Source organism: Acanthisitta chloris, unplaced genomic scaffold (assembly GCF_000695815.1).
Source record: "Acanthisitta chloris isolate BGI_N310 unplaced genomic scaffold, ASM69581v1 scaffold7336, whole genome shotgun sequence".
Taxonomy (NCBI): Eukaryota; Metazoa; Chordata; class Aves; order Passeriformes; family Acanthisittidae; genus Acanthisitta; species Acanthisitta chloris.
In genome coordinates, this window is record NW_008678639.1 from 1 (window position 1) to 26,901 (window position 26,901).

Here is a 26,901-nt window from a genome sequence, read left to right on the forward strand (position 1 = left end):
GAGGGAAGCCCAAGCAGGTGCGATCGGTGCTGCAGTTCTGCCTTCCCCGCCTGGCCGTCCTGCTGCACCCGCGGCGGAGCTGTCAGCACCGGGTTTGGCCGCTGTTCGATGCCGGGAGGAGGAGGAGGCAGAGCAGCAGGACAGCAGATACGTGATGTGTGCGCCCCCGGAGTTACCGAGGGGCCAGGCAGAGCTGGGTGTCTCCAGGCTTGAGCGCCTCTGCAGCTTCTGATTTAAAAATAAAAGACAAACCTCTGACATCTGACACTCAGCGCTGTGGCCGTGCTGAGAATCAGCTATGAAATTCCTCCTGCCTCCCAGCTCCAGGCTGCAGGTGGATTTCCTTTCCCACCAGCTTTGCAGGCTCTGGGAAGGGTCATCTGCCGTGTTGGAACGTGGCTCAGGAGCAATGCCAGCCCACGAGCCCTGTCTGCACACACTGCTCCACTGGTGTTCGCTTTCCTGCTGCTTGTGGGAGAGCTGGGCTGTTCCCTCTCTTTGCTGCCAGCTGCCTCCTGGGCTCAGCTGTGATCACTCTTCCTCCTCCCACCAGACACTTGAGTTTAACCCCAAACTAAACAGGCAGGGGATGGAAAAGAGGAAGGATAGAAATGTATCCCGTGTTTTATCATGCAGCAGCTTCAGTTGAGTTGGTTTGGGATTTTCATTGTTACCCCAGAGGAAATGTGAAACTGTTTGGAATCGTCATACTTGATTTGAGCTGTGCAGACTGTGCTTGTCAGCCCTTAGTTCTTTTAAGACAGATAAGAAGGAGGGGCTGATAGTCCTTGTGGCTCCATGGGCCTTTCCTTGCCCTGCTACTTAGAAACCTTTTGGGACTTTTTTAATGGTTGACAACCCAGAGCTCCCCAAAGTCTTGCAATAATGACCACACATGCATGGGGAGTGAAGACTGTTAAGGTACTGCCTTTCCCCCAAACTGCATTTGTTCCCATCTCCAACTAATCCTACACCACCTACAGTGAGGCTGTCACTGTAGGGTTGCAGTGAGGTGACCTGTCACACCTGGTGTGACAGTGACACAGGGTCACTGGCCTCACCTGGCACCCTCTGGCCACCTTTGTCTGAGAAAAGAGACTGAATTGCCCACTATCCACAGAAGTCCTCCCTGCAGTTTGTCCTTTCCAGTGCCAGCCCACGGTGCCACCTGCTTCCAGGACATGAACTGGGGTCTCTCTTGCCCCATGTCCAGGCATCTCTCACAACAGCTGCAGGAATTTCATTGTCCAGGCAAAGGCTGAGAGAACAACATCCCCAGCACTGTTACTCTATGGCTGGAACCCAGAGCTATGGATCCTCTGATCCATACAGACTCTGTATGTGTATGGATCTGTATGTGGGCTCTGCCCACAGTTATTGATCAGCGTCAGGGGGCAGTGCCAGCTACAGTCAGAGCTGCCCAGAGCCACCTCCGGGGCAGTTGTCGCAACCTGATGTTCTGATTATTCCTGTCCCCTCCTGGGCCTGGGCCTGCCCTTGAGCCCTCTGATCAGAGCAGTCATGTGGTACTTGGCTAATGAGGTGACGCCCTGCACGGGCAGCACATTGTCAGGTGGAAGAGGAGACCCAGACAGGCCGAGGGAGAGGTTTACGGTCTTTTCTGTCCTACCGGCCATGGATAGGAAGCAGGAGCAAGCAGAGAAGGTACAGTATGCCCACAATGCCATGATTAACACCCTTTGTTTCTTCCCAGTCCCACTCTTTCAAGCTTCAGTAATTCCTCCTTCTCTTGTTTCTCTCATTCCTTCTCCAAACCTTCATCCCACTGTTCTTTGCCAGGTCCCACAAAGAGCTCAGGGCATTTTCTGTGGGGGCTTTATCACCTTGCAGATTTAGTTCTTTCTTCTTCTCTATACTTAACTGTAGCAAGGAGGTGTGGGGACAGCTATTTTCTCATTGCTTCAGAAATCAAAGGGAATGTTCTCACTGATTTTCCATCCTCAGTATGCTCACAGTGCAAAGTCCAGAGTCCTGTAGGAGTGTCTGATTCCGTAGACCCAATGGAGAGGGAGGTGCAGAGGGATTTCCAAACCTTTAGATTACAATTTAAACATCTTCAAGCTGAAGGAAATCCAACTCTGTTCACCTCAGAGGATGTTGTTATTCTTTTGGAGGAAAACCGGCAAGTTGATTTCCTGGTTAGCAGCTGGGTTTGCTGGTTTTTTTCTGCACTCATGGAAATGGTGCAGTGTTGTTAAGGGTTTTGGTCCCACGTGGTTGGATCCCAGGAACATGTTTGCATCACCCGCAGTTTCCTGAACAATCATTTTAATTCTGCCCCAAACTTAGCTAAATTCTGCCTCCTCAAAGCCAGAAGGGTAGTTGGATTTGGCACAAGAGTTCTGCTTAACTTTTTAGCCTTACGCTGTTGTAAGCAATAATGGAAGTTTCTGACAGTACATAAGATGATTATTTCTTTGACAACTTTCTTCCCACTTACCATGGGATGGAGGAGTTTGACTTTGTCAAACACATGGGTACTCTCAGCTGGAAGAGAGTGCGAGATGTGTCATTATCCCAGCAGCGTTTTCTCTGAGGAGCTGAGAATCAGTATCTTGGGAGGTGGAGTTTCTCTTTTGCCATTTTCCTGGATGTCCTATACCCTCTCCAGTACACCTGCACCTCACTTTGCTCTCTGCATGCTCTGCTCCCAGGCTGGGGTACCTATGTGCCTGCAGAGGGGCTGGATGGAGACTCCCAGATCCAGGTTATCTGCTGCCTTGTGCACCCTGGGGGGAAGTTTTGTCTCGACACTTGCTCTGTGCTTTGCAGGCCAGGCCCTATGGCCTGCTGAAGCCGACGGCTCTGGGTGCAATCCCAGGCAGATTCCAGCTGCACCAGGAAGCTCTGCCCAACCTGCCTGTGCCGCCGCTCCAGCAGACCCTGGATCGCTACCTGCTGGCCCTGCAGCCCATCGTCAGCCAGGAGGAGCTGAACCACACACAGCAGCTGGTGGCTGAGTTCCGCAAGCCTGGAGGAGTTGGGGAGAGGCTGCAGAAAGGCCTGGAGAGAAGAGCCAAGAAAACAGAGAACTGGGTAGGTTGGGACTTTGCCCACAGCTCTGGGTAGGGAGGGTGGAAGGGTGATGGACAGTTCTCCCATGTTCTGGCTGCATCCACTGGCACCTGTGTCTTAATGGCATCACCTTCGTGACCAGCTCAGTGCTGACCTCCCTGAGCTGTGCAAGTTCCTCACCAGGGCTTGGTTAACAGAGAGATTATGGCAGGACAGAGAGTCATTGGCCCTGCCTTTGTCTGCTGAAGGCTCTAACCTGTCAGCATCACACACCTGCCCCAAGAAGTTGAAGGAAACCCTTTGCTCCAGTCCTGCACCAAGAACCCCTCCCTGCCTTGCTGAAATCCCCCTCTCCCCTTCCACCTGCAAAGCACAAACCCCAAACAGTTTGTTTGCCAAGTGTGGGACAGAACTGGGGGCAGGATGCTGAGACTGTCAGCCAGGCTGGGGTCAAACAGCAGCAGCTGCTGCCTGTTGTCTTTGTCCATCCCAGCTCTCAGACTGGTGGCTGAAGACAGCTTACCTGGAGTATCGCCTGCCAGTCGTGGTCCACTCCAGCCCAGGTGTGGTTCTACCTAAGCAGGATTTTCTGGATCGACAAGGTCAGCTCAGGTAAAGTCCTTTTCTACCTTCCCACTGGTTTTAGATGGGATGAGCTATCTGTGCTGGACAGGGATGAGGCTGGTTGGGAAAGAGAGTAATTATCATGTGGTCCCCAAGTCTGAGCTGTGTGTGCTGTACAGACAAGGCAGTCAGGGATGTAAGGTTACTCCTGCTTACACCAGACTAAAGACTTAATTAGAGGGAAAAAGTCAGAGTCCAGTGGTTCAGGTATTAAACAGGGACTAAACCCCTGTGTTTCAGTCTTTGCTCTAGGACAGATCTTCATTGAAAGATGGTCAAATCAGTGGCAGGAGGCATTGTGAGGATGTACCTGAGCCACTAAGATTGAATGTGTGCAGTTAAAGGAGGCATAAAAAGTAGCCCAGGCATGTAAAGGAGATCCTCCAGAAATGCCTCTGGAGTTTGCTACTTTAGAGGGATGGGGGAGCCTGACAGGGACTGTCTCCTGTTGTGTTGTTTCACAGTGACCAACCTCTCCACTCTGAGCTTTTCCTTGCCATCAAACCCTGCCATGTCCTCTCCTCTTTGTGGGCTCCCTTTAATTTTTAACCACTGCTATGAGTGTGTTAAATCCACCTGCAAAACTTTAGCATTGACCTTTACACAGCTACCTTTGCCACAGTTACCAGTCATCACTGTCCTGGCAGATCAGAAGTACCACCCAGGGGATCAGTGAGGCTGGGAACAAATCCTCCCTCCCACTCCTGTGATACACTTGAGCAGAGGTGCAGGGGATAAAGCCTTAGGGCAACAGTGCAAGAGTAGAGAAACATCTTTGAAAGCTCTGTGGTGTTAGTCACTCTTGAGTTATCCAAACTGGAGCACTGCCAGTGCCCGAAACAGTGAAACTGAGCAGCTGCACAATCTCCTATGCAAAATACAATCTCAATGTCTGTTTCCCTCAGGATTTGCAGTGAGGCTGAGAAATTTTCATTGGTTTTCAAGACTATTTAACAGCCCTTGGATTCTTGGAGCTGTGTCCTTTGATCTTTACTAGGGATTGGTAAACTGAGCCAATCTAGACAGACAACTCTGCCTGCAAATGCCAAATGCTGGCACCACTTGACATAGCTGACCACGACCTCTTGCCCTAGTGACCTCCTGCCATGCACTGGTGGGAGCTCCCAGGTCAGAGAAGGCCAATCTGTCACTCCTAGCTAGGCAGTTTGATGTGGCTTGTCACAGCCCTGCTGGGGCCTGACAGTGACAGTGTTCATGTTGATCCTGGTAAACACACCACCACAGTGTCCACATGCAGCATGTCTGTCTTTGTTTCAGAGCCCTCAGTGGCAGAGGAAGGTTCTTGAGAGTTGCATTAGTAGCAGAACGTTCATTGGGTAGGAACAGAGTCAGCAGTGGTGTCTTAGATGAAGGGAGAAACAGCTTCATGTTGGCTTGGACACTCTGAGGTGGCCTCTGGCCAGGGAAGGGCACAATTCACCCTTCCTTGGACCTGTTTTAGTGCTGAGAATCAGAATTGGGATGTGACAGAATCCCAACACTCCGGTAAAATGCTGCTGCTAAGTGGTCACTAATGCGTCTGGACTGAATCCTGCTTTCTTGAAAGTTGTCCAGAGTTCCTTGGTTGTGTAGTAAGATAGATAAAAAGAGAAAGTACTACATGGTAGGACTATCCAGCAATCTCAGATCACGGCCCAGAGTGGCTCCATCAGCAATCCTGAGATGGGCACAACAGGGGCTTGGCAGAAAGGGTGAGTTTCCCAAGGAGCTGAGAGCAGCTCTGCTAATCCTCCTCAGCTCGTGCCTCAGCCCCAGATGGTGTGTGCTTGAATCTCAGCTTGTTACATTTGGTATTTTTCCAGGTTTGCTGCCAAGCTGATCGAGGGCATCCTGGATTTCAAGACCATGATTGACAAGTGAGTTACTGACCCTCCTGACTGCTCACAGGTTTCTTACTGTCATAGAGAGGCTGAGCCTGGTCCATAAACCTCCCTTCCAAATAGAAAGGCATAAGGAGACAGCACATATTTGAAAACAGATATTGTAATCCCCAGCACTGCTCACTGCTCACCACCACTGAGAAAGAAAACAAACTTACTTTTCTTTCTTCATGTTGTTTACCTTAATGCTTTCGTTGGCACATATACGTGCTTGGAGGCACCAAGCCCAACAGACAGTCCCACAGAGCTACAGAGTTCTGTTTGCTCACAGGAGAAGTTACAGCTCAGGCAACAGGAATTTGTTTCTCGCACTTTGGGCTCCTGGTGTTTCTCATCTCTCAGCTATATGGGATGAGCTCTAGAGAAATTTATTCTTCCCTTACCCTTTTTCTTTCTGTGACCAGCAAGTTTCTGCTGAACATGCCTTAATAAACTCCAAAGATATGTTTACCAACACCAGCAGTCAGACAAGGGCAGCAGCAGTCAGGGCTAGCTGTGACTGCTGAATCGAGTGACGGAGCCCCAGTCTAGTCCATGTCAGACACATCAGACACTTGTCACTCAAAATTACAGCCATGAAGGAGGTCCAGAGATCTCACTCACAGAGAGGACACTGATTTTCCCCTTCCCAAATGAAAGGCCAGCAAAGAGATTTCTTTTCATAGCCCCTACCTAAGGCAGCTGGTATGAATGGGGAAGGACAGACCCTTTTTATGGCACCAACACCTTCAGGGTTTGCAGTGACAGCAGGTGCATGGCTGAGCCTGTGCCTCTTGCTCACACTGATTTGTTTTCTCTCCCCCTTCCTCCTTACCTTGCTGTGCCTCCAGTGAGACCCTTCCAGTGGAGTACATGAGTGGGAAGCCTCTCTGCATGAACCAGTACTACCAGATCCTCTCATCCTGCCGCATCCCTGGGCCCAAGAGAGACTCCATTGTCAACTATGCCAAAGGCAAAAAGCAGTCCAGACACATCACAGTGGTGCACAACTTCCAGGTATGGCAGCTGCTGCACTTCCAAGGTTTGTTTGGATCCAAGTGTCCCTTTCAGCTAGCTGTCATCCACAGGAAAGGGAACAACAGAAAGTCTCTGCTCACAGGGTTTGCCTCAGCAGGGATTCATTCCTGTTCCCTTTATCCCCTTTGGTCAGTGAGGCCAACAGCTAGAATTGTGTGTGAACAACAGACTAGGAAGCAGAGAAATGCTCTCTTCCTCTTTCTTGTTCCTGCAATTCCTGTCTCTCAAAGCCCAGAGGTCTGGAATTGGAAATTGCAAGTGAAAATTGGATAACAAACCCTCCCACCACAGCTGAGTCTCAGAAACAGGAATTCCTTGAGTTTTGGCCCTTGTTACCATGGTTTCTGAGCCTCTGGAAACCAGAACTGTATTTATGCCTTGCAAGGGAAGCTGGACTCAGTCTCTCGATTCTGAGTATCTCCTTGCAAGCTGAATCTTACCTTCTCAAAGTAGCTGTTCCCTGTTCCTGGGGCTGGACAATAACAATCTTCTTTCATGTCCTCTGTCCTTGTCCACTCTTCTCACCTTCAGTTCTTTGAGCTGGATGTTTACAACAGTGATGGAAGTCCCCTTACTGCAGCCCAGCTCTTCGTTCAGCTGGAGAAGATATGGAACACCTCCCTCCAAACAAACAAAGAACCTATTGGGATCCTGACCACCAACCACCGGAACAGCTGGGCAAAAGCCTACAACAACCTCCTGAAAGGTCTGTAGAGCCTTTAACACACAAGTGCTAACAAACACCACAAATGCTTCAACTGGCAACCTCACTGCTGTGCTCTGCTCAGTTCTTGCCTTTGGAAGCTTGTTCTGGACACATAACATGAGTTTTACACCTCAAAAAAAAAAATCACTGAAGGTACTGTTATTTTTCACAGTATCATTCGGGTTGGAAAGACCTCTGAGATCATCAAGTCCAACCTGTGGCATAACACCAGGATGTCAACTAGACTATGGCACTAAATGCCATGTCCAGTCTTTCCTTAAACACCTCTAGGGACAGTGACTTCCCCACCTCCTTGGACAGCACATTCCAGTGTATAATCATCCTTTCTGTAAAGAATTCTTCCTAATGTCCAAGAGGTTTGGAAGGTACAGATTTGAAGTCTGAAGTTTGGTTGTAAGACCTGAAATCCCGAAGTTTTTTTGCCTTGCAAATAGGTAGGATGTAAGAAATGATGAGTTAAGGGACACAGACACAGTCAGGTCATGTAGGAAGAAAATTAGAGAGACAATCTGGCCACTTCTGTTAGGGATAGCAAAAAGTCTTTCTATAAATACATCAATACCAAAAGGAAGGGCAAGGAAAACCTTCATTCCTTGTTGGACATGGGAGGGAACAGAGTGACCCAAGATGAGGAGAAGGCTGAGGTACTTAACTCCTTCTTTGCCAAAGTTTTTAATAGCAGGATAGATTGTCCTCAGGACAACTAGACTCTAGAGCTGGATAGTCTAAACTGGACTCTAGATCTGATAGAGATAGGAAGCCAAATAGCCTCCCTGGAATCCAAGAGGAAATGGTTAGAGATCTGCCTAGCTGCTTGGATCCTCACAAATCCATGGGACCAGATGGGATCCATCCCTGAGTGATCATGGAGCTGGTGGAAGGGTTTGCCAAGCCACTCTCCATCATTCCTGGCTCACTGAGGAGGTCCTAGAGGATTGGAAGTTGGCGAATGTCACACCAATCCACAAAAAGGGTTGCAAGGAGGAGCCGGGAAATTACAGACCTGACCTCAGTGTCTGGCAAAATCATGGAGCTTCCTTGCTCACAGTTCCTTTCTCTCCCAGATAAGACCAACAAGGAGTCTGTGCGTGCCATTGAGAAAAGTATCTGCACGGTGTGCCTCGATGCCCCCATGCCCCGAGTGTCCCAGGATGTCTACAACAGCCGCGTGGCCGCGCAGATGCTGCACGGCGGGGGCGCTGGAACAGCGGCAACCGCTGGTTCGACAAGACCCTGCAGGTGAGCAACTGCCCCGAAGGTGTTGAACCTGCAGAGGGTTTCCTCCTGAGGTTGGTTACAAAAGTCCAAGAAATCCCCAGAAATTCTGCCGGCAAGTTTTGTCTCACGTCAAAAGAGAGAGAAGTCAGTGAGGTGTGGTCGGGGACAGTGTGTGGGATTCGAGTACAAGTGCCATGAGGAGAGGCGGAGGGAGCTGGGGCTGTTCAGCCTGGAGAAGAGGAGGCTCAGGGGAGACCTTATCACCCTCTGCAACTCCCTGACAGGAGGTTGGAGTCAGGTGGGGGTTGGTCTCTTCTCCCAGGCAACTAGCAGGAGGACAAGAGGGCACAGACTCAAACTCTGCCAGGGGAGGGTTAGGGTGGATATTAGGAAGAGATTTTTTTATGGAGAGAGTGCTCAGGCATTGGAATGTGCTGCCCAGGGAGGTGGTGGATTCACCATCCCTGGAGATTTTCAAGCTGAGACTGGATGGGGCACTTAGTGCCATGGCCTAGTAACCACAGTAGGGTTGGACTGATGATCTTGGAGGTCTTTTCCAACCAGGTTGATTCTATGATTCTCTCTGTGGTTCACCTTGCAGTCACCAGCACTCACTGCTGCCTCAGGGGTTTGTTTCTTTCACTGCCTCTGCCCACGCTTCCTTGGTGTAGCAGGTCTTTGTGTTCCTCATAAATCAATTTGCTGCCTGCAGTGAACAATGCCTTGTCTGCTCCAGGCAGCCCAGACCATGGGAGGTCTGTTCCTTGGATCTCCTCCAGGCTTGTCACTTTTCCTGATTCTGCCCAATGGCATTTTGTTTTGTTTTTTTCAAACATAAGCTGCCACCCTACAGCATCTCTCTGATCTCTTCTCCATTCAGTCTTGTCAAAAGCCTTCAACAACAGCTGCTCTTGGAGTTTTGCCTCCATTAGTTGGTATGTCCTGGCTTGGGGATTGTAGCAGTGGTGGTCTATAAGATTCTTTTCATAAGATTCTTTTCATACCTGTTGAACTCTTCAGAATGTTTCCAGCTGGTTTGTTCCCATTTGGAACTCTGCATTGATGGGATACAGTTTAGAAGTTCCAGCTAATTGAAAAGGGTAAGGCAGCATGTGGTGATGTTATTCCTGTACTCTGTGTGCATCCAAGTAAATCAGAAGTGAGACGGAGTGAGGGAGAGGAAGAAGAACTCTTGTAAGATGCTGTAATAAACTCTCCTCTGTTCTCTGTAATCTGCATCTTCTGCCTACTTTTGCTGTACCTTTTCACTGAACCACCCTGGCCAGGGCTCTGAGCACACTGATATGTCAGGAACACCCTTATCCAGGGAATTTTGCAAACTCTTAACAGTGCTGTCAGATCTCCTACACCTACTGAAAAGCTTCCACTGCTGTTCTGCTACATGAGACTTCTGTTACCTTTCCAGTGTGCAAGGACAGGATCCCTGTCCATTCTGATGCAGACAGGGAGACACTGAGATCTCTGTGGGTATCTCCTCCTTCACACACTGCCTGAGTGTGTTTAACCCCATCCTGTTGTGCTTCTCTCCCAGTTCATCATTGCTGAGGATGGCTCCTGTGGTTTGGTGTATGAGCACGCTCCCTCCGAGGGACCACCCATCGTGGCTCTACTGGATCACATCGTGGAGTTCACGTGAGTCCTGACTCCTCCACTCCTCCTGGGCATAGATTCTAAACCTCCTGCTCCCCAGGAATATGCCTCTTCACAGCTCACTCCCCAGGAATCTGTTCTGGAGGAAAGGTAGTGTGTTGGGAATTAGGTATTGCAGTTCTTATATCCATGAGGGAAATGGAGTGGCCAAGTTACTCTAGATTTTGCTATTTCCACTCTCAGGGAATTGCACAGCCTGGGAGAGGTGTTTGTTTCTTTTGTATTCTTTTACATTTCATTTATATGCCCTTCATAAAACATTTTAATGATACTGTGAGGAATTTTTCAGGCCTGTGACCAGTGTCACAAGGTGTTAGGAAAGATCTCCTGTGCATTTCTGTCCAGGTTCTGGCATTTAAGCTGTGGTCAAACAGACCTATTTCTCTGTGCAGGAAGAAGCCTGAGGTGGTCAGCTCACCCGTGAATCCTCTGCCAATGCCCAAAAAGCTGCGGTTCAACATCACCCCAGAAATCAAGAATGACATAGAAAAGGCAAAGCAAAACCTCAACATGTGAGTATGAAGCAATGGAGAGGTTTGGGGAGTGAGTGAGGGAGTAATTCATGGAACCATGAACATGTCAGTGGTTTAAATGAGGCTTTCCCCACTGCAGCCATGGAATTTTCGCAGTGACTTCTGGAGTTAACAGCATTGAACTGAGCTAAAAGCACTAAAGCCACTTGCCAGGTGCCAAAGGTGCTGGAAAGGGGTAATGCCTGATCCAGCCCATTTGCTAAGAAAGAGCAAGGTTTTACTGGATCCAGCTAGGAGTACTAAAAAAACCCCATCTAACCTGGGGAAGATTTTCAGCATTGGCCAAAGAAAAATCTTACCATGGTGCTGCCCAGACAGATGTGTGTGTGCTAGAGCTCTCTGTCCCTGCATAGTTCAGGTCCAGACCTGTTCCCTCTGAGCCTCATGAGCAAATGCATACCTTGGGTACAAGACTTAGCAACAGGTAAAGTAATACTTTCTCTTGCTTTCCTTGCAGAATGGTTGAAGACCTGGATATCAAAGTCATGGTCTTTCATCACTTTGGGAAAGGCTTCCCCAAATCAGAGAAGATAAGCCCTGATGCTTTTATCCAGTTGGCCTTGCAGTTAGCATACTACAGGTAAGACAACAGGTCATTTCTCAACCTCCTCACCATCACACTCAAACACATGAGCTGAGCAAGGTGGCACAGACAAGGCTCTGCAGGTCACTTCTCCCAGGGCAGACTCACTCTGTGACTTTTCTCTCCATGTCCCAGGATGTATGGCCATGCCTGTGCCACGTACGAGAGTGCGTCGCTGCGCATGTTCCGCTTGGGCCGCACCGACACCATCCGCTCGGCCTCCATGGCCTCCCTGAACTTTGTGCAATCCATGGACAACCCTGACACATCGGTGAGCACCTCAGGGATGTGGAGTAAGAGGAATCCACTCCGGAACAGAAATTCTTTCCCTCCTAGACAGATCCAAAATGAGGTTTTGCATTTAGCAGAAAAACTTACAGATCTGTGTGTTGTCAGGAGCAGGACAAAGCAGAGCTGCTGAGGAGAGCCACCCAGGCCCACAGGGAATACACAGATATGGTGAGTACAGGTAGACTACTCTGTGCAGGTAGACTGAGGGGTGTACCCAGGGTGTGAGTGATCGGAGAGATCTCAGAGCCACTCACAGTTCTGGGCATACTAAGGTCTTTCCCTTTCCCTTTCTTTCCTTCCTCCCTCCCTCCCTCCCTTCTGTTCTTTCTTTCTGCAGGCAATCCGTGGCAATGCCATAGACAGGCACCTGCTGGGCCTGAAGCTCCAAGCCATTGAGGACCTTGTCTCTATCCCTGAGCTGTTCATGGACACAGCCTATGCAGTTGCAATGCACTTCAATCTCTCCACTAGCCAGGTAAGACTCAGCTGCCCAATCCAGAACTATTTCCTACCTTAGTTCCCCACGTGTCTCTTTCATTCCTTTCTTCATTTGGCCTCAGGTATTTTCCAAACCCTGAAGCTGCAGATCTGATCTTTGAGCTGCCATTCACCCTCAGAACCCAGTTAAAATAACCCACCCTAACCAAAGTTATGATCAACACAAGTGTTTGGTGTTGATGTGTAAATGTAACTGAGATAATCAGATCAGCTGCCAGAACAGCTCTGTGTTGTGTTATGCACTGTGCTCTGACTTGTACTGATGGAGTTCTACTTGTGACTTACTACAAGTTTATTCTGTTGAACACCCATTGCTACTAAGTGGAAGGTGGTGGGTGGTGAGGCTGACAAAGACTCTTCCAGAGCAGTTTATTGAGGTGACAGTTTCTTCTGTCAGCTTTGGATGGTTTCATTCCCCTCTGACTGGTCAGAAGGTTTTAATCCCATTGTCTCCACAGGTCCCAGCAAAGACAGATTGTGTGATGTGTTTTGGTCCCGTGGTTCCAGATGGCTATGGAGTCTGTTACAACCCCATGGAAGAACACATCAACTTTGCCATTTCAGCCTTCAACAGCTGTGCCGACACAAACGCGGCTCGCATGGCACATTATCTTGAGAAAGCTCTGCTAGACATGAGGATCTTGCTCCAGTCGGCTCCCAAATCCAAGCTGTAAGAGGCAAACAGGATGCAAATTCCCCAGTTAAAGGGGCTATGCACTGAAGTTCCCAGTTCCTCAGCAAATGATGAGAGAACCTAGGAAGATACTTACCCTTTGTTCTCAGCCAGAGGTTACAGAATAGTCACCCACAGGTATTAGACTCTGGAGTGAGAGGAAACACTGTCTCAAGCCAAAGGGCAACTGACTGCTCCTCTCCCATCAATGCAAAGTGCACCTTCCTGTCCTCAAAGGGGACTCAAATAGGATTTTTACTCAAGTTATGGTAAAGGAATCCAGAAAGCACAGTCCTCACCTGCATCTAAATCCATTTGGTGAGGAAGGTAGTTTTTTCCCAGGAAAAACAGGGAATGTTTATTGTATGATGTAAGTACAGTTAAGACCAAGTCTTTTTGCTGGTTAGTCTTCCAAAGAGCAACTTTGTGACTTGACTGAAGGTTTTTCTGCTGCTCCAGCAAAACTTCACAGTTGAACTTTGGCAAGAAGTTAAGGCAGAGCAGCTCCAATCTTGTTAGAGTGCACTGCACTACTTATCCCAGGCACTCCAGGCAATATATGCTTTCCAGGTGTGGGAATGTTCCCTTCCCCTCCTTTTGGGCTGTTGGGATCTCCCTTCTGTTGCACTGACCCTATTAACAACAGAATAGAACTCACTACCAACTAAGGTGGGTTTTATTGTTGGTTTTGTTGTTGCTCTGAGCTTTTTGTCAAGTTTGCTGCTGTGGCCCTGTCATTGATCTTCCAGCTCAGCCTAAAGCTTTTTCCCCTAAAAAAGAGCTTCTACAAACCTCCCCTCACACAGGCTTTGCCAGCTTTGGCTTTATGTACCTTTGCAGAGATGAGAAGGGATTGCCTATGCATTTAGCAGGACATTTGCTTTGGACCTGAGGAAAAGAAAAAGATGCTGAGTGTTTACTAGCCAGGCCACGTGCCTAGTCTCCTTCAGGACACACACATTAACCCAAGGTGGTTTTATTACACCTTGCTTTCAGAAACAGCTTGTTTGTGCACAGTGTTGTGCCTCAGCTGTGCACAAACAAGGATTTTTCTGATCAGGAACTCCAGAACATTCTTCCATTTCTGGCCCAGACAGTTAAAAACTGTCCAGGGCCAAAGGAAAACCAGCTGCAGAATGACCCTTCTTTCACATCACCCTGTTTAACAAGGCAGAAAATCTGGCCAAGCAGGAAAAAAAGCTGAGAACATGTGGCCACTGTAGATGTTTGTGCAGTGTGACAGCCACAGTTCCTGCAGTAACAGCACAGCACCTTTCCTGCCACTCCTGGGAGTTGTTTCTTACTGCAAGATTACTCAGATTCATGCCAGCTTTATTCTGGGAGAGAATGATGTCATGGTAGTGTTTTCACGTTCAGTTGACAAACTGGAGACAGTAAAAGATTATGTATCAAATTAACATAGTAGCATAGGAACTAATTCCAACCAACCTGCCAGAATCCAAGCTCCTAACTACACTTTGACTTAGGAAAACCATATGGTAGAAAGGAATTCCAGTGCTAGGTCTGCCATAGGAAGTTTTACATTGCACACCCTTCAAGATGTGTCTGCTGGGACATCACCACAACCAAGAAACACCAGGAGTGTGATGGTTCTGTTAACAGGGAAATACTTGATCACAACTGCTCCTTTCCTGATCACAGAACAACAAGGGACATGATCAAAGTGCCTTAATGAACATATAGGAAGAAATTTGCACTAAAGCTCTTTAAAAGAAAAAAAGTAATTCTAATTTCCTTCTTGAAAGACACAAGTCAATGCTATGGCTTTTGGTTGTTTTTCTCCCTGAAAGGATGTTATTTCAAAGCTTCTATCTTATACCTAAACGAACCTTAACAAGAAAAATTTAACTGAAACTCACCTGCACAGCCAGTGATTGTATGAACTGCCACTTTCACATCATCTACATGGATTTAGTTGATCTTTTAGAAGAATCCTGAATGGAGTGAGACAGCCTAAAGACACGACCAGGAGCACTACAAACCTGCAAGCACGCAGCCCTGCTCTGTCCACTCCTCTGTATCAACCAGACTGAAAACTGCAAGAGGATACTGTGAGGGACTGTGGAAATACTACAGAAAAGATCAAACCTTACTGGAATTACATCTGGATTCACAGAGCCTTTTACATAGAAAAAAAATATTCTTTTCACCAAAGCAATCCTCCCCCTGTACTGAATCAGCCTCTGTTGCCAGGGGAGGAGATATTTCTCCCTATCTGCAGTGCCTTCAAGCACTCATGCTCCAGTAGTGCTGCTGAAGTGTTTGAGACTGGCCCTTTCCAATTCTGTCTCAGGGGGAAAGGCGCTCAAAGGAAAGTGCCTATTAAAGATGACCCATCCGTGTGCTCTGTGCTGACCATCCCTCACAAATGGGATCTAAATCTGGATATCCCACCAGCTCCAGGACAGTACAGCTGCAAGCAGAACTGTCACACTGAAAGAGATCCAAGATTCCCAAACCACTCCATGCATCCTTACTGATCCACAGAGCTGAAGTTCAGATGAATGAAGCTGATTTTTGAAGTGCTTGAAAGGACGCTAAAATTGTGATGAGGTTTGTCCTTTTAAAAGTCTTTTCTTACTGTACAAGTTCTAAAATGTGATGTCCTCCTAGATTTTTTTCAGTGCTGACTTACTGCATACTGTTCTCCCTGTTTCTGATTGTTTTCTCAAGAGATGGCTATTTTCTTAAAGGCACATTAAGTACCAGAACCAGAAAAAACCTACTGATTTCCAACAAATAATTGAAGAAATTCCTAGACTGAAAATATTCAGATAATTCTTGGGGTCCGAGTGCAATTTTTGACACAGCCTGGTAGTGTTGCATGCTTTGCTGGGAAGCTGTGTTAAATACTCTTTGGGTATAGGATCCATGTCATGCAAAGTCTGGAAACATTCTCTGAATAAACTGAAACACAATAAACAGATAAGTGCTACAAAAAAAGGCTTCAATCTCCTTAGACACTGCAGAAGTTACATAACTACCCTTCTGGGAGGATGTTTGTGTGGGGACAGCAAGAACAGTGAACCACAGCATTCTGTCACCTTCCTTTTATTGTTGTTGTATCTCCATCCAGCCCCCTCAAGTACAGGGGAGGAATAGAAAAGCATCTGCTTGCAAAGCCACGTATTCCCAAGAAAATATTCCATTTCAGAAAACTAGTGGCAGGAGACTCCATACAAGTGTAGGATAATAAGGCAGAGCTCAAATCTTTAGCCTGCACAGCACCATTGAGTTAAGAAAATCCATGGAATCACTAAGGAATTTCTACTGTATCAAGTATTGCAAAGGTTTCTGAAAAGGTACAGCAAAAGTAGGCAGAAGATGCAGATTACAAACACAGAGAACAGAGGAGAGTTTATGACAATGTCTTACAAGAGTTCTTCCTCCTCTCCCTCACTCCTAAGAATTACTGTAGGGAGCTTGGGATTGAAGGCAACATGAAGTGGAACAGCTTTTTACACTACACTGCTCTCCATGAGGAGATGAACCCTCTTCCCTAGGCTCTAGTTCTCAACAGGTCCTTCCATATATAGTTTTCCCAACAGTCATAACAGCTTGAGAAGCTGTGGAAGTGCTGAAACAATCCACTCTTTCAGCCTTGGGGAAGAGAGTTGGGGAATCCTTTGTGGCTTTCTAAGTTCCCTTACAAGAGATAGAGAAAATCAATGGTTTTGCAAGACATAAGTGATTGGTACCAGTTTTCAAACTGAAACCTGTGGTACCACCATGTCATGGGGCCTATCTCATCTTAACAGAGCTGGTCTAAGCCAGATCAAATGTCCTTGTGAAAGCTGCAAGATGCCTCTTTGTTATGATGCACCTTCAAAGCAGATCCAGTGCTGGGATCCTTCAGACCTTACAGGGTTGCTCATGTTATACAAATACTAAACAGTTCTTAAAAAAATAATATATCTCTGCTGTAACAACTGAAAACAGTTAATTTCCTACCCATAGCTACTTCAACACAGAAATTTGAACAGCCTTCACTCCTGATCTCTTGGATCAGGCTCACTGCTTTCTACACTTAACCCTCTGCCTGTCCAACAGCAGCTCCCACTCCACACAGACACACAAACTCCTACAGCAACAGGCACAGATGAAAACTTGGAAAAAAAAATAACAAAATAACAAAGATGAACAGGAAAAAAAATCTCACTTCAAGCAGCTTTTATAATGCAGGAGTCTGATTGGAGATAGTAAAAACAGGCAGCAAGACTGAGATGGGACAGTCATTTTACCTCTGCTCACATGACTGCATCGAAGGCACCCGATGACCTTTGAGAGCCAGTTCAGAAGCTGTGTCCTTTATCTGTGAAAGTTCAAGTCAATTGTGCTTTGAATAAATACTTCTCTGTAGTTAACACTTGAACTGCTGCATTAAGAGACCAGAAATACAGAAAGTGTCCATGCACAGCCCTGAAGCACTTGGAGTAGAGCCCTTGCCAGGTTAACTCATGGGTCACAGAGGTCGTAGGCATCACCAGCACACAGAGATGGCAGGCACACTCCCACAGAGACACAGCACCCAGAGAGCCACTGGCCACACGGAGAATCAGCATGGAAGAAGGATGGAAAGCAAAACTTGCTTGCAGGAGTTCAGCACTCAAGGTTAACAACTGCAGAACCCCAACCAAGCTACTGTGATAACTGGCAGGAGCCTCTGCTAGGACAAGTTCCCTACTTGGAGTTCACGGCTGGATTCTAGCAGGACTCTTTGAGAAGTGATTCAGAGAGCAGCTGAGCTAGTTCTTTGCCTTGTTGTTCATTTCTGGTTGTCACTGTGTTCGTTCTTAAAAATCCCTCCCTTCAGCTTCAACAGAAAGTCAAAAAAAATTCAAATCCAGTGCTTAAGACAGAGACCAGCAACTGAACTTTGTAAGGCTTTGGGCTGACTCTTCCTGGAGCACAGCACTGCTCATAACCAAAGGGCTTCCCAGTGCCCTCAGCATGCTCAGTACAGCCAGAGAAGCTGTACAGATCACAGCAACCCTGAGGTAATAAAAGTGTAAAGGAAGAGATGGAATCAACATGAGATATGTATGAGAATCTTGCCACCTAGAAGAGATTCTGAGTAGGACACTCTTGCTAATTACACAACAGGAGCAGCAGTGGAAAAAAAATAGGAGTCAGTATATTTGTGGTTTTCCTTTGTTTTACACACACACTCCTCTTAACGGTATCCGTGCAGGTTTCCCTGCAGTGCTGTCACTAGTGTTAAAAATCAGATCCTCAGAGTCTCTTTCTGCCTGTACAAAGTGCAGTTGGAATTGATTTTGATCTCCCAAACTGGTTGCAGAAAGGACAGAAAGTGTCTTCCTCTCCCTTCTGTCTAGGTCACCCCAAGCTAGTTCCCCTCCCTCCTAAGAAGTTTTTAAGAATGAAAAGCCCTAATTAAGCAAGATCAACTTGAGATTAGTTTTGTCATCTTCTTCCAAATAAAAATTAAAAAAAAAAAAAAAAACCCGAACAGAAAAAAGCCAAAACGAAACACACACTCAATGCCTCACCCACCCCAAAAACAATAGTTCCATTTAAAAAAATAAATAAATAGTGTGTATATTTCATGCTGAAAAACAAACAAAAAAAAAGTCACAGAAAGGATTCATTTTTGGTTTTCCCTCCCCCAAACACGACACCAGGCATTTTCTCCCCCCTCCCCTGACGTAGACATGATGGTACATTCCAACCGGCAATGTGCATCGGTGTCGAAAATGAGTTTCTACTCCTGCACGGTCCCACATGCATCAGGGAGCATCCAGCTTAGCTGCTAAAGCAGAGCAAAGGCTTTCAGGTTTTGGGTATGGTCCCTGCCTGTTCCTTTGGTCCGTCTGTTAAAAGGCTCCTTGCTGCTCCCAGGTCTCTTGTCTGTCTCCGTTAAAACCTGCGCTCTGGTCCCACGTTCCTGCGTCACTGCAGCTTCGTCCCCAGCTTGCGCTGTCTGTTCCTGCAAGGCAACACAGCACAGGTGGCACAGGTGGCACAGGGGGGCAGAAAGCCAACCCAATCCTGGGCTGCAGCCAAAGGAGTGTGGCAGCAGGTCGAAGGAGGTGGTTTTCCCACTCTGCTCTGCTCTGGTGAGGTCCCACCTGGAGTGCCGCACACAGTTCTGGTGTCCCCAACATAAGGAGGACATGGAACTGTTGGAGCAAGGCCAGAGGAGGTCACAAAGTTGGTAAGAGGATTGGAGCACCTTCTCTGTGAGAACAGGCTGAGAAAGTTGGGGCTGTTCAGCCTGGAGAAGAGAAGGTTGTGTGGAGACCTCAGAGCAACCTGCCAGGAGCTGAAAGGACTACAAGGGAGCTGCAGAGCGACTCTGTGTGAGGAGCTGTAGCAACACAAGGACTAATGGGGATAAACTGAGAGAGGGGAAATTTAGATTAGACATTAAGAAGACATTTTTCCCTGTGACAGTGGTGAGACACTGGCCCAGGTTGCCCAGGGAGGCTGTGGCAGTGTTCACAGCCAGGTTGGATCAAGCCTGGAGCAACCTACTCTGGTGGTAGTTGGGCAGGGGGTTGGGGCTGGATGATTTCTCAGATCCATTCCAACCCCATGACACCAGCCACAGCACAGCAAACTGCAACACCCAGAGGGCAAAAGACACTGCTTAGATCCACACAGAACTAAAGCTGCCCCAGCCATACCCTACAGGGAGATCAGCCCATCTCACTCTTCACAGCTGTAGAACATCCACCTGTGTACACAAGCTCACACATGGATGCAAGATTATAAACAACTGCTTGCAAAAACCATGGGGCAAGGAGCTGAAATACTACTCTAATGAAAGAGTCTTTAATCTCACACCCTCCAGACTCACCTTTCAGATGCAGCTGTTAACCCACAAATGGGTATTTCTTTACTCTGAACTATTTTACCCACAGCACCTGGCCACAGGTCAGGAAATGAATCCACCAAACTCACCTGGCTTCTGCTCTCGTGACTGTGTATTCAAACCACAGGATGTTAGGAATGAGGCTGGTATCTCGGATTAAAAAGAACTCTGAAATTGGCCTGAAAACAGACAAGGTGGTGGAAATAATTAGACTTCCTCCACCACGATTTTGATTTTTTAAAACCCCTAAAAAACCCACCACAAGAACTGCTCCAAAGTTAACAGTACTATTCTATCACTTCAGGCTGGGTAAAGGGCTCCTTGGAACATTTAATCAAAAAACTTCTTTTTTCATTCCTTATACAATGCTTCCAGACTGTATTACATGTAAATGCCTTTGCAATTTTACTAGGTCATCAGACATTCAGTAAGAAAGATCTGTTCTGCTTGCAAAGCTCCTGCAGCACTCTGCCACACCTCACAGCTTCAGCAGGGCTTTACACACACAGCAGCTGATTACATTTCCTCTCTTCCCCACCCTTATCAAGGCTACACCATCCTTTGTATATGCATGCACAAGAAAACATGGAGGAACAAGTAGGTTACACAACACCCAGTATGCAAAACTGGGACAGAGCCCAGGAATTCTCATTTCTAACAGCTGGAACAAACCTCCACAGAATAAAGAGACTTACCACGCAGCTATCCTCGGGAAGAGAGGAGTTAGGATCTCTTGTGTGAAGGCAAACCAGGCTATGGCCATAATGCTTCCTGCCACACCTCCATATAGGACTTGGCTCCAGGTGTGGTAAAGCAAATAAACCCTGCAGGGGAAAAGAAGAGTCACCAGACAGGCTTGAAGGCAAAAGGAGACAAGACCCAAGAGTTGAGGTTTCACTGGACCCACAGACACGGTGAGTCAGTTATCCTTCAGATGTTAAAAGTGGTTATCTTTTTGCAATAAAAGCCTGGCAAAAACAGTGTGGAAAAAAGAACTGGAGAAAAACTCTTCCCTGCTATAGCAGTTTCAGCTCAGAGCACTTCTGGTTTGAGCTTAACTTGATAACCCTCCACATTCTTCTTCATCTACCTCTGGATTAGCAGAGAAACTAATACTGTTGGTTCCCACAAGAGACTTTTGCAAAGCCAGTAACAGGACAAGCCTCCTTCAAGCCACCAAAGCTGGGGCTTAAAGGCTTTTCAGAACACAGACAGCACTTTTATTGTGATTTTGCTGCTTTCCAATGTGACAGGCACGAAGGCTGCACACCCAGTGTGCTCACTGGGATTGCAGCCACTCAGAAAACTGCACTGTGGCCTGTTAAATTACCTGTGCACATGAGCTACATTCAAAATTCTTTTCATCCACGTATCATAAAGCCATTATGATCATCTTATCTGGCTCTCTGCCTGGCACAGGCCACTCAATTTCCTCAATTTCATTTTTATTTGAATTAGATCCTATACCTCTTATGAAATTGTCCTGTCAGAATTCTCAAATAATCAGCAGTAAGGATCAGCTGCAGTGTACAGTCAGCTGTGCCAACAGGTAATTACTTTCCTGTGGAAAACATGGCCCTATTTCTAGCTTGAATGTGTGTGTTTTCCCATCACTGGAGCTCACTTTATATGTGTGTGTATGCATAGAATTACTGAAGGGAAAAAAAAAAATGATCAAAGTTTCATTTTCTTTGTTCATCTTAATACAACTAAAGCCAAACAGCTACAAATGTTTTGGTTAACTAATGCTCAAGCAAAACAATCAGACTGATCAACTGTAGCAATCCACATGCTGCAGCTGCTGGTGTGCCAAGGCATGGGGCAATGCTTCCAGGATTAGTGCTGGCAAGAGGCTGAGGCAGCAAGGCTGGAGCATGGCAATGGAGCCCATGGGGAATTGGTACAAGCTCAGCTCAGCTGGGGTTTGTTTATAAAAATGCTGCTGTGAAGCACCACACACGTAGCACCTTTGCTTATGGGAAGGGTCTCATGGCAACACAGCGACTTCTGCAAAGCTCCGACTCGCTCAACGCAGCCAGGAATTAGTTTGGAAAGGCAGGAGAAGGAATGACAGGGCTGCTGGCTGTGACAGGCCACAGGACTGTATGAGAGCATAAGACAAACAGTTGCTCCATACCTACTATATGAGACTAGCAAAGCCACTGTGACGAGGCAGATGGACAGCACATGTCGCCATAGTAAATCCAGAAACCTTGCATTGTTTGTTTGGTGCATTCTGAAAGAGATGGAGAGCCATTAGCACAGGGGCAGGAGCTGAGCAGGCCTTACCTCTGTCCTCACTTCCTCTGAAACCCTAGGAAAGCTCTACTCCAGTGGGGTCATGGGCAGCTTGATCCCATCCCAGCAGCAATCTGTCCCACTGGCAGCAGTTACAGAGAAGCCAGAGAGCCACACGTGTGTCTCTCCAGCTGTTAACAGCTGTGATGGAAGGCAGAATGCTCACAATTACTGCAACTGATGGGAAAGGCACGTGCTGAGCATATGCAACAGGGAGCCAAGACATCAGAGTCCCTCCATCGCCCACAAAACCTGGAGGAACTGTGAGTTTTGTCTTCCTCCACGTGTGGAGCCACAAGACAGAGCCATGCCCCAGCAAGACTTCCAGAAAAGCACAGCACAGCATGGCAACCCAATCCTTGGGAAGGGAGGTGAGCTAAAAGGTCATGCAAGTGGGCAACAGCTATTACCTAAAAGATGGCAGACAACCCCACTGACAAAACTGAGCGGACACATGAGAAAGCAGCTCTTCTTTCCTCCTCCCTAATCCCCCCTCTTCCCTCACCCTGGGGCACCATCACAGCTTAGAAGAGGCAAACTGGGAGCCCTGTAGCCCAACAGGCAAAGGAGGCCCCCCCATACCCTCCTGGCACCTCCAGCCCTACATTCAGATTAGGACACACATGCTGCATCCACCCAGGCCACAGTAAATTGTGCATGTCCTCAGATTTAATTCCATTATCCCATTGAAGGGGCACCCAGCAAGGGAGACACCTCTATCAGGTGCTTCAACATATTGACAGCCAAAAACCTGACACGGAGTTTTTACCTTAAATAAAGGAACAGAAAGGAATAGACAGAGAAAAACCACATGAATTGGGAGTGGCTGGACGGCATCCCATATTTTGTGGTCACTGTTGAATGGGCTTCTGGGAAGAGAAGAAGAAAAGAGTATGGTCAAGGTGTACTCTGCACAGAGCAGTTGCAACACTCCAGATGTGTAGCCAGAACACTCTGCTGGAGTATGTGCACACAGCTCACAGGGTATGTCCCTGCTCAGATGGCTCTGCCAAACCTTCTTACACACAAACACCTAAAGGCAACACCCTAACCCCCCTCAGTCAGCATTCCACTGGAGCTCCAGTGCCACCACACCCCCACGGCCCATTCCATACCTTCACACGGCCGAGGCTCCCGGATTACATTTTTTATTAACCAGTTGACTCCCTCATTGCACACCAGCCCTCCCAGGAAAGAGATCTGTGAAGGCAGAACAGCTATGTCATCCTCTCTAAAAAGATCCTTCCACTTACCAGGTTCTCTGTTGCCAAAACCCCAAACATGATGTTTCCAGTTATGACAGTGCTCAGCAATTCTGCCAGCACTCTTCCACCAGCAGAGCAGTGACATTTTTCACCAGGGCAGTTTTGGGGATTGGCTTTCCCTAGTGACCAACAGGGGGAGTGCAGACACTGTTGTTTGGATAAACAGCTTAAAATAAAGGTGACATTTTAGGCTTTCTGGCTTTTCCCTCTATGAATATTTTCATCTTGAAGTTGCTGTCTTCAGTGTAACATGAATTCACATTCTGAGCTAAGCCAGACTGGGAGCATTTATTTTTACTCTCAGATTCCACAGTCCATACACCTCCTCTAAATTAGTCCTGCTGCTGTGATCAAATTCCCAGCTGGTGATGACACTCTGCCTCCTTAACACTCAGTCCCATTCCAGATGATGAAGCAATTTTTCACTCTACATCCTGAGGTGCAGGTCAGGCTGCTGCAAGTCAGCCAGAGTCTCTCTCCAGCCCAGTGGTGACTTCCCACATGAAGAACTGGGAATCAGCCTCAACACTTGCCTTGTTACCTGTTGGTAACAAGTCCCTGTATTCAAAAACCTAAAACTGTGCAATAATTACTCTAGCTCATTCTTTTGGGTCAGAAAGAAACCTTTGGGTTGCCAAAACTTAAGAGCTGCCTCTCCTAGTTAGAATTCCCAGTTCTAGGTCCCTTGAGCCACTGATTCCCATGACACCATGGCCCTATCTTAGAAATCTGCTGTCAAAACCCTTTCAGTGGCCCCAATTTATCTGTTTACTGAGGGTGAATGTTACAAGAGGTTTATACCTCCTGAAGGAAATTCATCCATGACACTGATTCCCAACTATCTGTCAGAGCAGACAGAGAGCATTATATATTATGAGAATTTGGACAGAAGGAAGCCTCTTCTGTCCCTGGTGTTGGAGTCACAGTTGAGAATCAGCCCTTAAAGACAGATCCACTCCCTTGGGAATCTGTAGGTTTTATTTTGTATCCCCTTTTCTGCCTCAGTAGGTCAAAGAAAGTACATCCTCCTGAGTTACACACACCACTGCCTGCATATGCTGCTCAGCTTGCAGGAACCTGCTAGTGCTATGATCCTACTGGATATTGGGAGTGTTCCCACTCTGCAACAGCACTCTTTACTTCCTCAGACATCTCCTCGATGCTTTTGGACAGATAATGTACCAAAACACACCACAGAGAGAAGTCAGCAAAGGCTAAGCAGCCTTTTAACCTGGTATGGGTGCTAAGTGTCTCCTGCTGTTCTCTGACAGCAAGGATGCCTTACCCAAGCTTGTATTTAGAGAGAGAAAAACAAGTGTGAATACTGGAGCACCAGGTGAGAAAGGAAAACCCGAAGTCATAAAGAGAGGCTGGGAAGGGAGAGAAAGACTCACCGTGTGAAGTTCTCTCTTGAATATGATGAGTGTTACAAAGCCAACAATAATGAATATTGGACCAAGACTCAAATAAGCTAAAAGCTGACCAGAGAAATCACCTGGGGAAACAAACAAACAAGAGAAACAAATCAGAGGACACTTCGCAGGCACTTGTCTGCCACCAGAGCAGGGGTCATTGGTGCCCTAAACCTGAGAGCAGAGGGGCAAACTCAGCACTGCAGCAACTCTTCATGCTGCAGTGACAGCTGCTGCTCCAGCCCTGGAGATGCCAAGGCAAGAAGTCAGCAGTGCTTCCAAACAGGTTCAAAATCAGGGATGAGAGGAGCCTGGCATCGCCCAGCAGAGATTACTGCTACCCGACTTGCAACAATGACCATGGGTGTGGGCCCAGAGTCACTTTAATCCAACAGAAGCACAGGCTGCTGCAAAAGAAGCAGCATTTTTCCCTCCCCCTCAGTCAGATTGCTTCTCTGTGCCAGCAATTACCAGCAAACACTCCCCAAACAAATCCTTTCCCACTCCCTTACTGAAATGGGTTAGTTTTCAGCTGGATCAGCTTCCTAATCTGTCTCACCATGTGTCTGCACGAACACTAGCATTAGCAAAATGGGGAGGAAATAAATAGCTAAACATAGCAGGAGATAACAGGGAAATAAAGGAGATTCTGCCTTTTTAACCAGTATCCCACAGAAGGGGCTTTGAGCCTCCTCCCCAAATAACTAACAGTCTAGCTGTCCCCCAGGGAGAATCTGGAAACAGCAATGGGACCACACAAGACGTCAGAAGGTACCTCAAAACCTTTGCCCTGAGCTATCACAGACAAAATTAGGCAGCAACAGCAAAGAGCAGCTGTGCATTTTGGTCTAAGCTTCTCTTGCCTTTGTTCCCAGAAAAAGGGACAGACACATAGAGAAGTACTTGGAGAGAAGATGTCAGCATGAATTCCAAGGAAGCAAAAAATTATCAGAGTAATTTTGCTCCCAAATCAGCAATTCACATCAGGAAGCTGAGAACTGTCTACCAGAGAACCTTTAAAGGCAGCAGTCACTACAAACCCAGCCAGCAGACAAGAGATGGGCACTTGACATATTGGTTCTCAGATCTTCTCCATCCCATCACTCAACACAAAAGGATCAGCCCCCACAGAAATTTATCCTTCCTCCCTCTCTCCAAAGGAAACAGGATGCCTCTGCAAGACTGAGCATTGGACTCATTCCTAGATCAATTCCACTGCAAGATCCTGAGTCTCCCCAGCCCACGCACCCACATTTTAAAGCAGCACTTGGCAAAAGGGACTTTAACCTCAGCCTCTGCATGCTGGAACTGATAAAAGAGAAGTTATTGCCCTGCTAAAACAAAGTTCATGCTGCTGGTGTTATTGCCACATAGTTGTGGTTACACCAGGTACAGTGCACAGGAGCCTCTGGAATTCCAGACTGACTTAGATTTGGGAACCAGCAACATCAGCAGAAAGGATTACTAGCAGGAGTTTTAGTTTGCATCAGTGAAATTAGGAAGATTTGGAGGACAAATCCCCCAGGCACACTGGGTTTTCATAAGGTGAGGTTCTATTTTGATTTTAACCTGAAAAGTGTTAGAAGATGCTGAATTTGAAACTTTTCTTGCTCCATATGGCAGGTTTGCCTTGCACCAGGTGGATTCCAAAGGTTCCCAAAGCAGCACAGCAATGAACTGTGGCAATGCAAAGGGGATGTAAGTGACAGCATCAGTTAGGTGGCAATAGAGAATGAAGCCCCTTATGGTTTTGCAAAAATCACAAACTCTCAACTAAATGAATCCTGTCCTCAGTGATGAGGGGATTCATGAGATAAGCCACCAAAGTACCCTGAAAGACTTAGGAATGCTTTCCAACAGTCTCCATTCCAGCGTTACCAAGCCAGAAGAGCTCATCTTGGAGGAATCACCACGTCTCAGATCATTCACTCTGTTAATCCAAAGTACATAAAGGCTCAGCACTTCCAGACTAAAAGCCATCATTTTGTCAAGTAGAAACCAAACCAGAGCATTTATCTTCTTGGGGGGTTCTGTTTCTTGTGCAGATGGTGGAAGGATACTGAAGGAAGTAGTCTTTTGATTTAAATAGCATCAGCAGCACCAAACTCCAGATTCTCTGTTATGTGACATGATAACATTCCCAATAAATCAAACCACCCAGACTTTACAGGCACAACACCCACACTTGAACCTGAGCAGACAACCAGATACCACCGCTCCCAGATGCTGCCTACAGGCACCAAGTCCTTCACTCAATCTCAACACAAAAGCTCCTCCAACATTTCAGCTGTCCATTTA

At 47.2% G+C, this 26,901-nt stretch overlaps 2 protein-coding genes across 2 annotated transcripts; one reads left to right on the top strand and one right to left on the bottom strand.

The window, feature by feature from the left end:
- Positions 1-1,521: 1,521 nt before the first annotated feature.
- On the top strand, positions 1,522-12,773 carry CRAT (carnitine O-acetyltransferase). Its single transcript, XM_009076963.1, is given in 15 exon segments — positions 1,522-1,665; positions 2,794-3,057; positions 3,530-3,648; positions 5,484-5,537; positions 6,392-6,557; positions 7,110-7,284; positions 8,370-8,501; positions 8,504-8,544; positions 10,076-10,176; positions 10,587-10,706; positions 11,185-11,307; positions 11,446-11,581; positions 11,707-11,769; positions 11,939-12,076; positions 12,558-12,773. Coding segments are annotated over 15 exon segments (1,992 nt in total).
- A 5,386-nt stretch (positions 12,774-18,159) lies between these two features.
- DOLPP1 (dolichyldiphosphatase 1) lies at positions 18,160-24,690 on the bottom strand. Its single transcript, XM_009076964.1, has 7 exons — positions 24,586-24,690; positions 23,042-23,126; positions 22,696-22,795; positions 21,766-21,864; positions 20,324-20,452; positions 19,718-19,807; positions 18,160-18,740 (listed from the first exon to the last, which is right to left on the bottom strand). Exons 3-7 carry the CDS (start codon positions 22,761-22,763, stop codon positions 18,704-18,706), a joined length of 423 nt encoding a protein of 140 aa, XP_009075212.1. The 5' UTR covers positions 22,764-22,795; positions 23,042-23,126; positions 24,586-24,690; the 3' UTR covers positions 18,160-18,703.
- Positions 24,691-26,901: the final 2,211 nt, after the last annotated feature.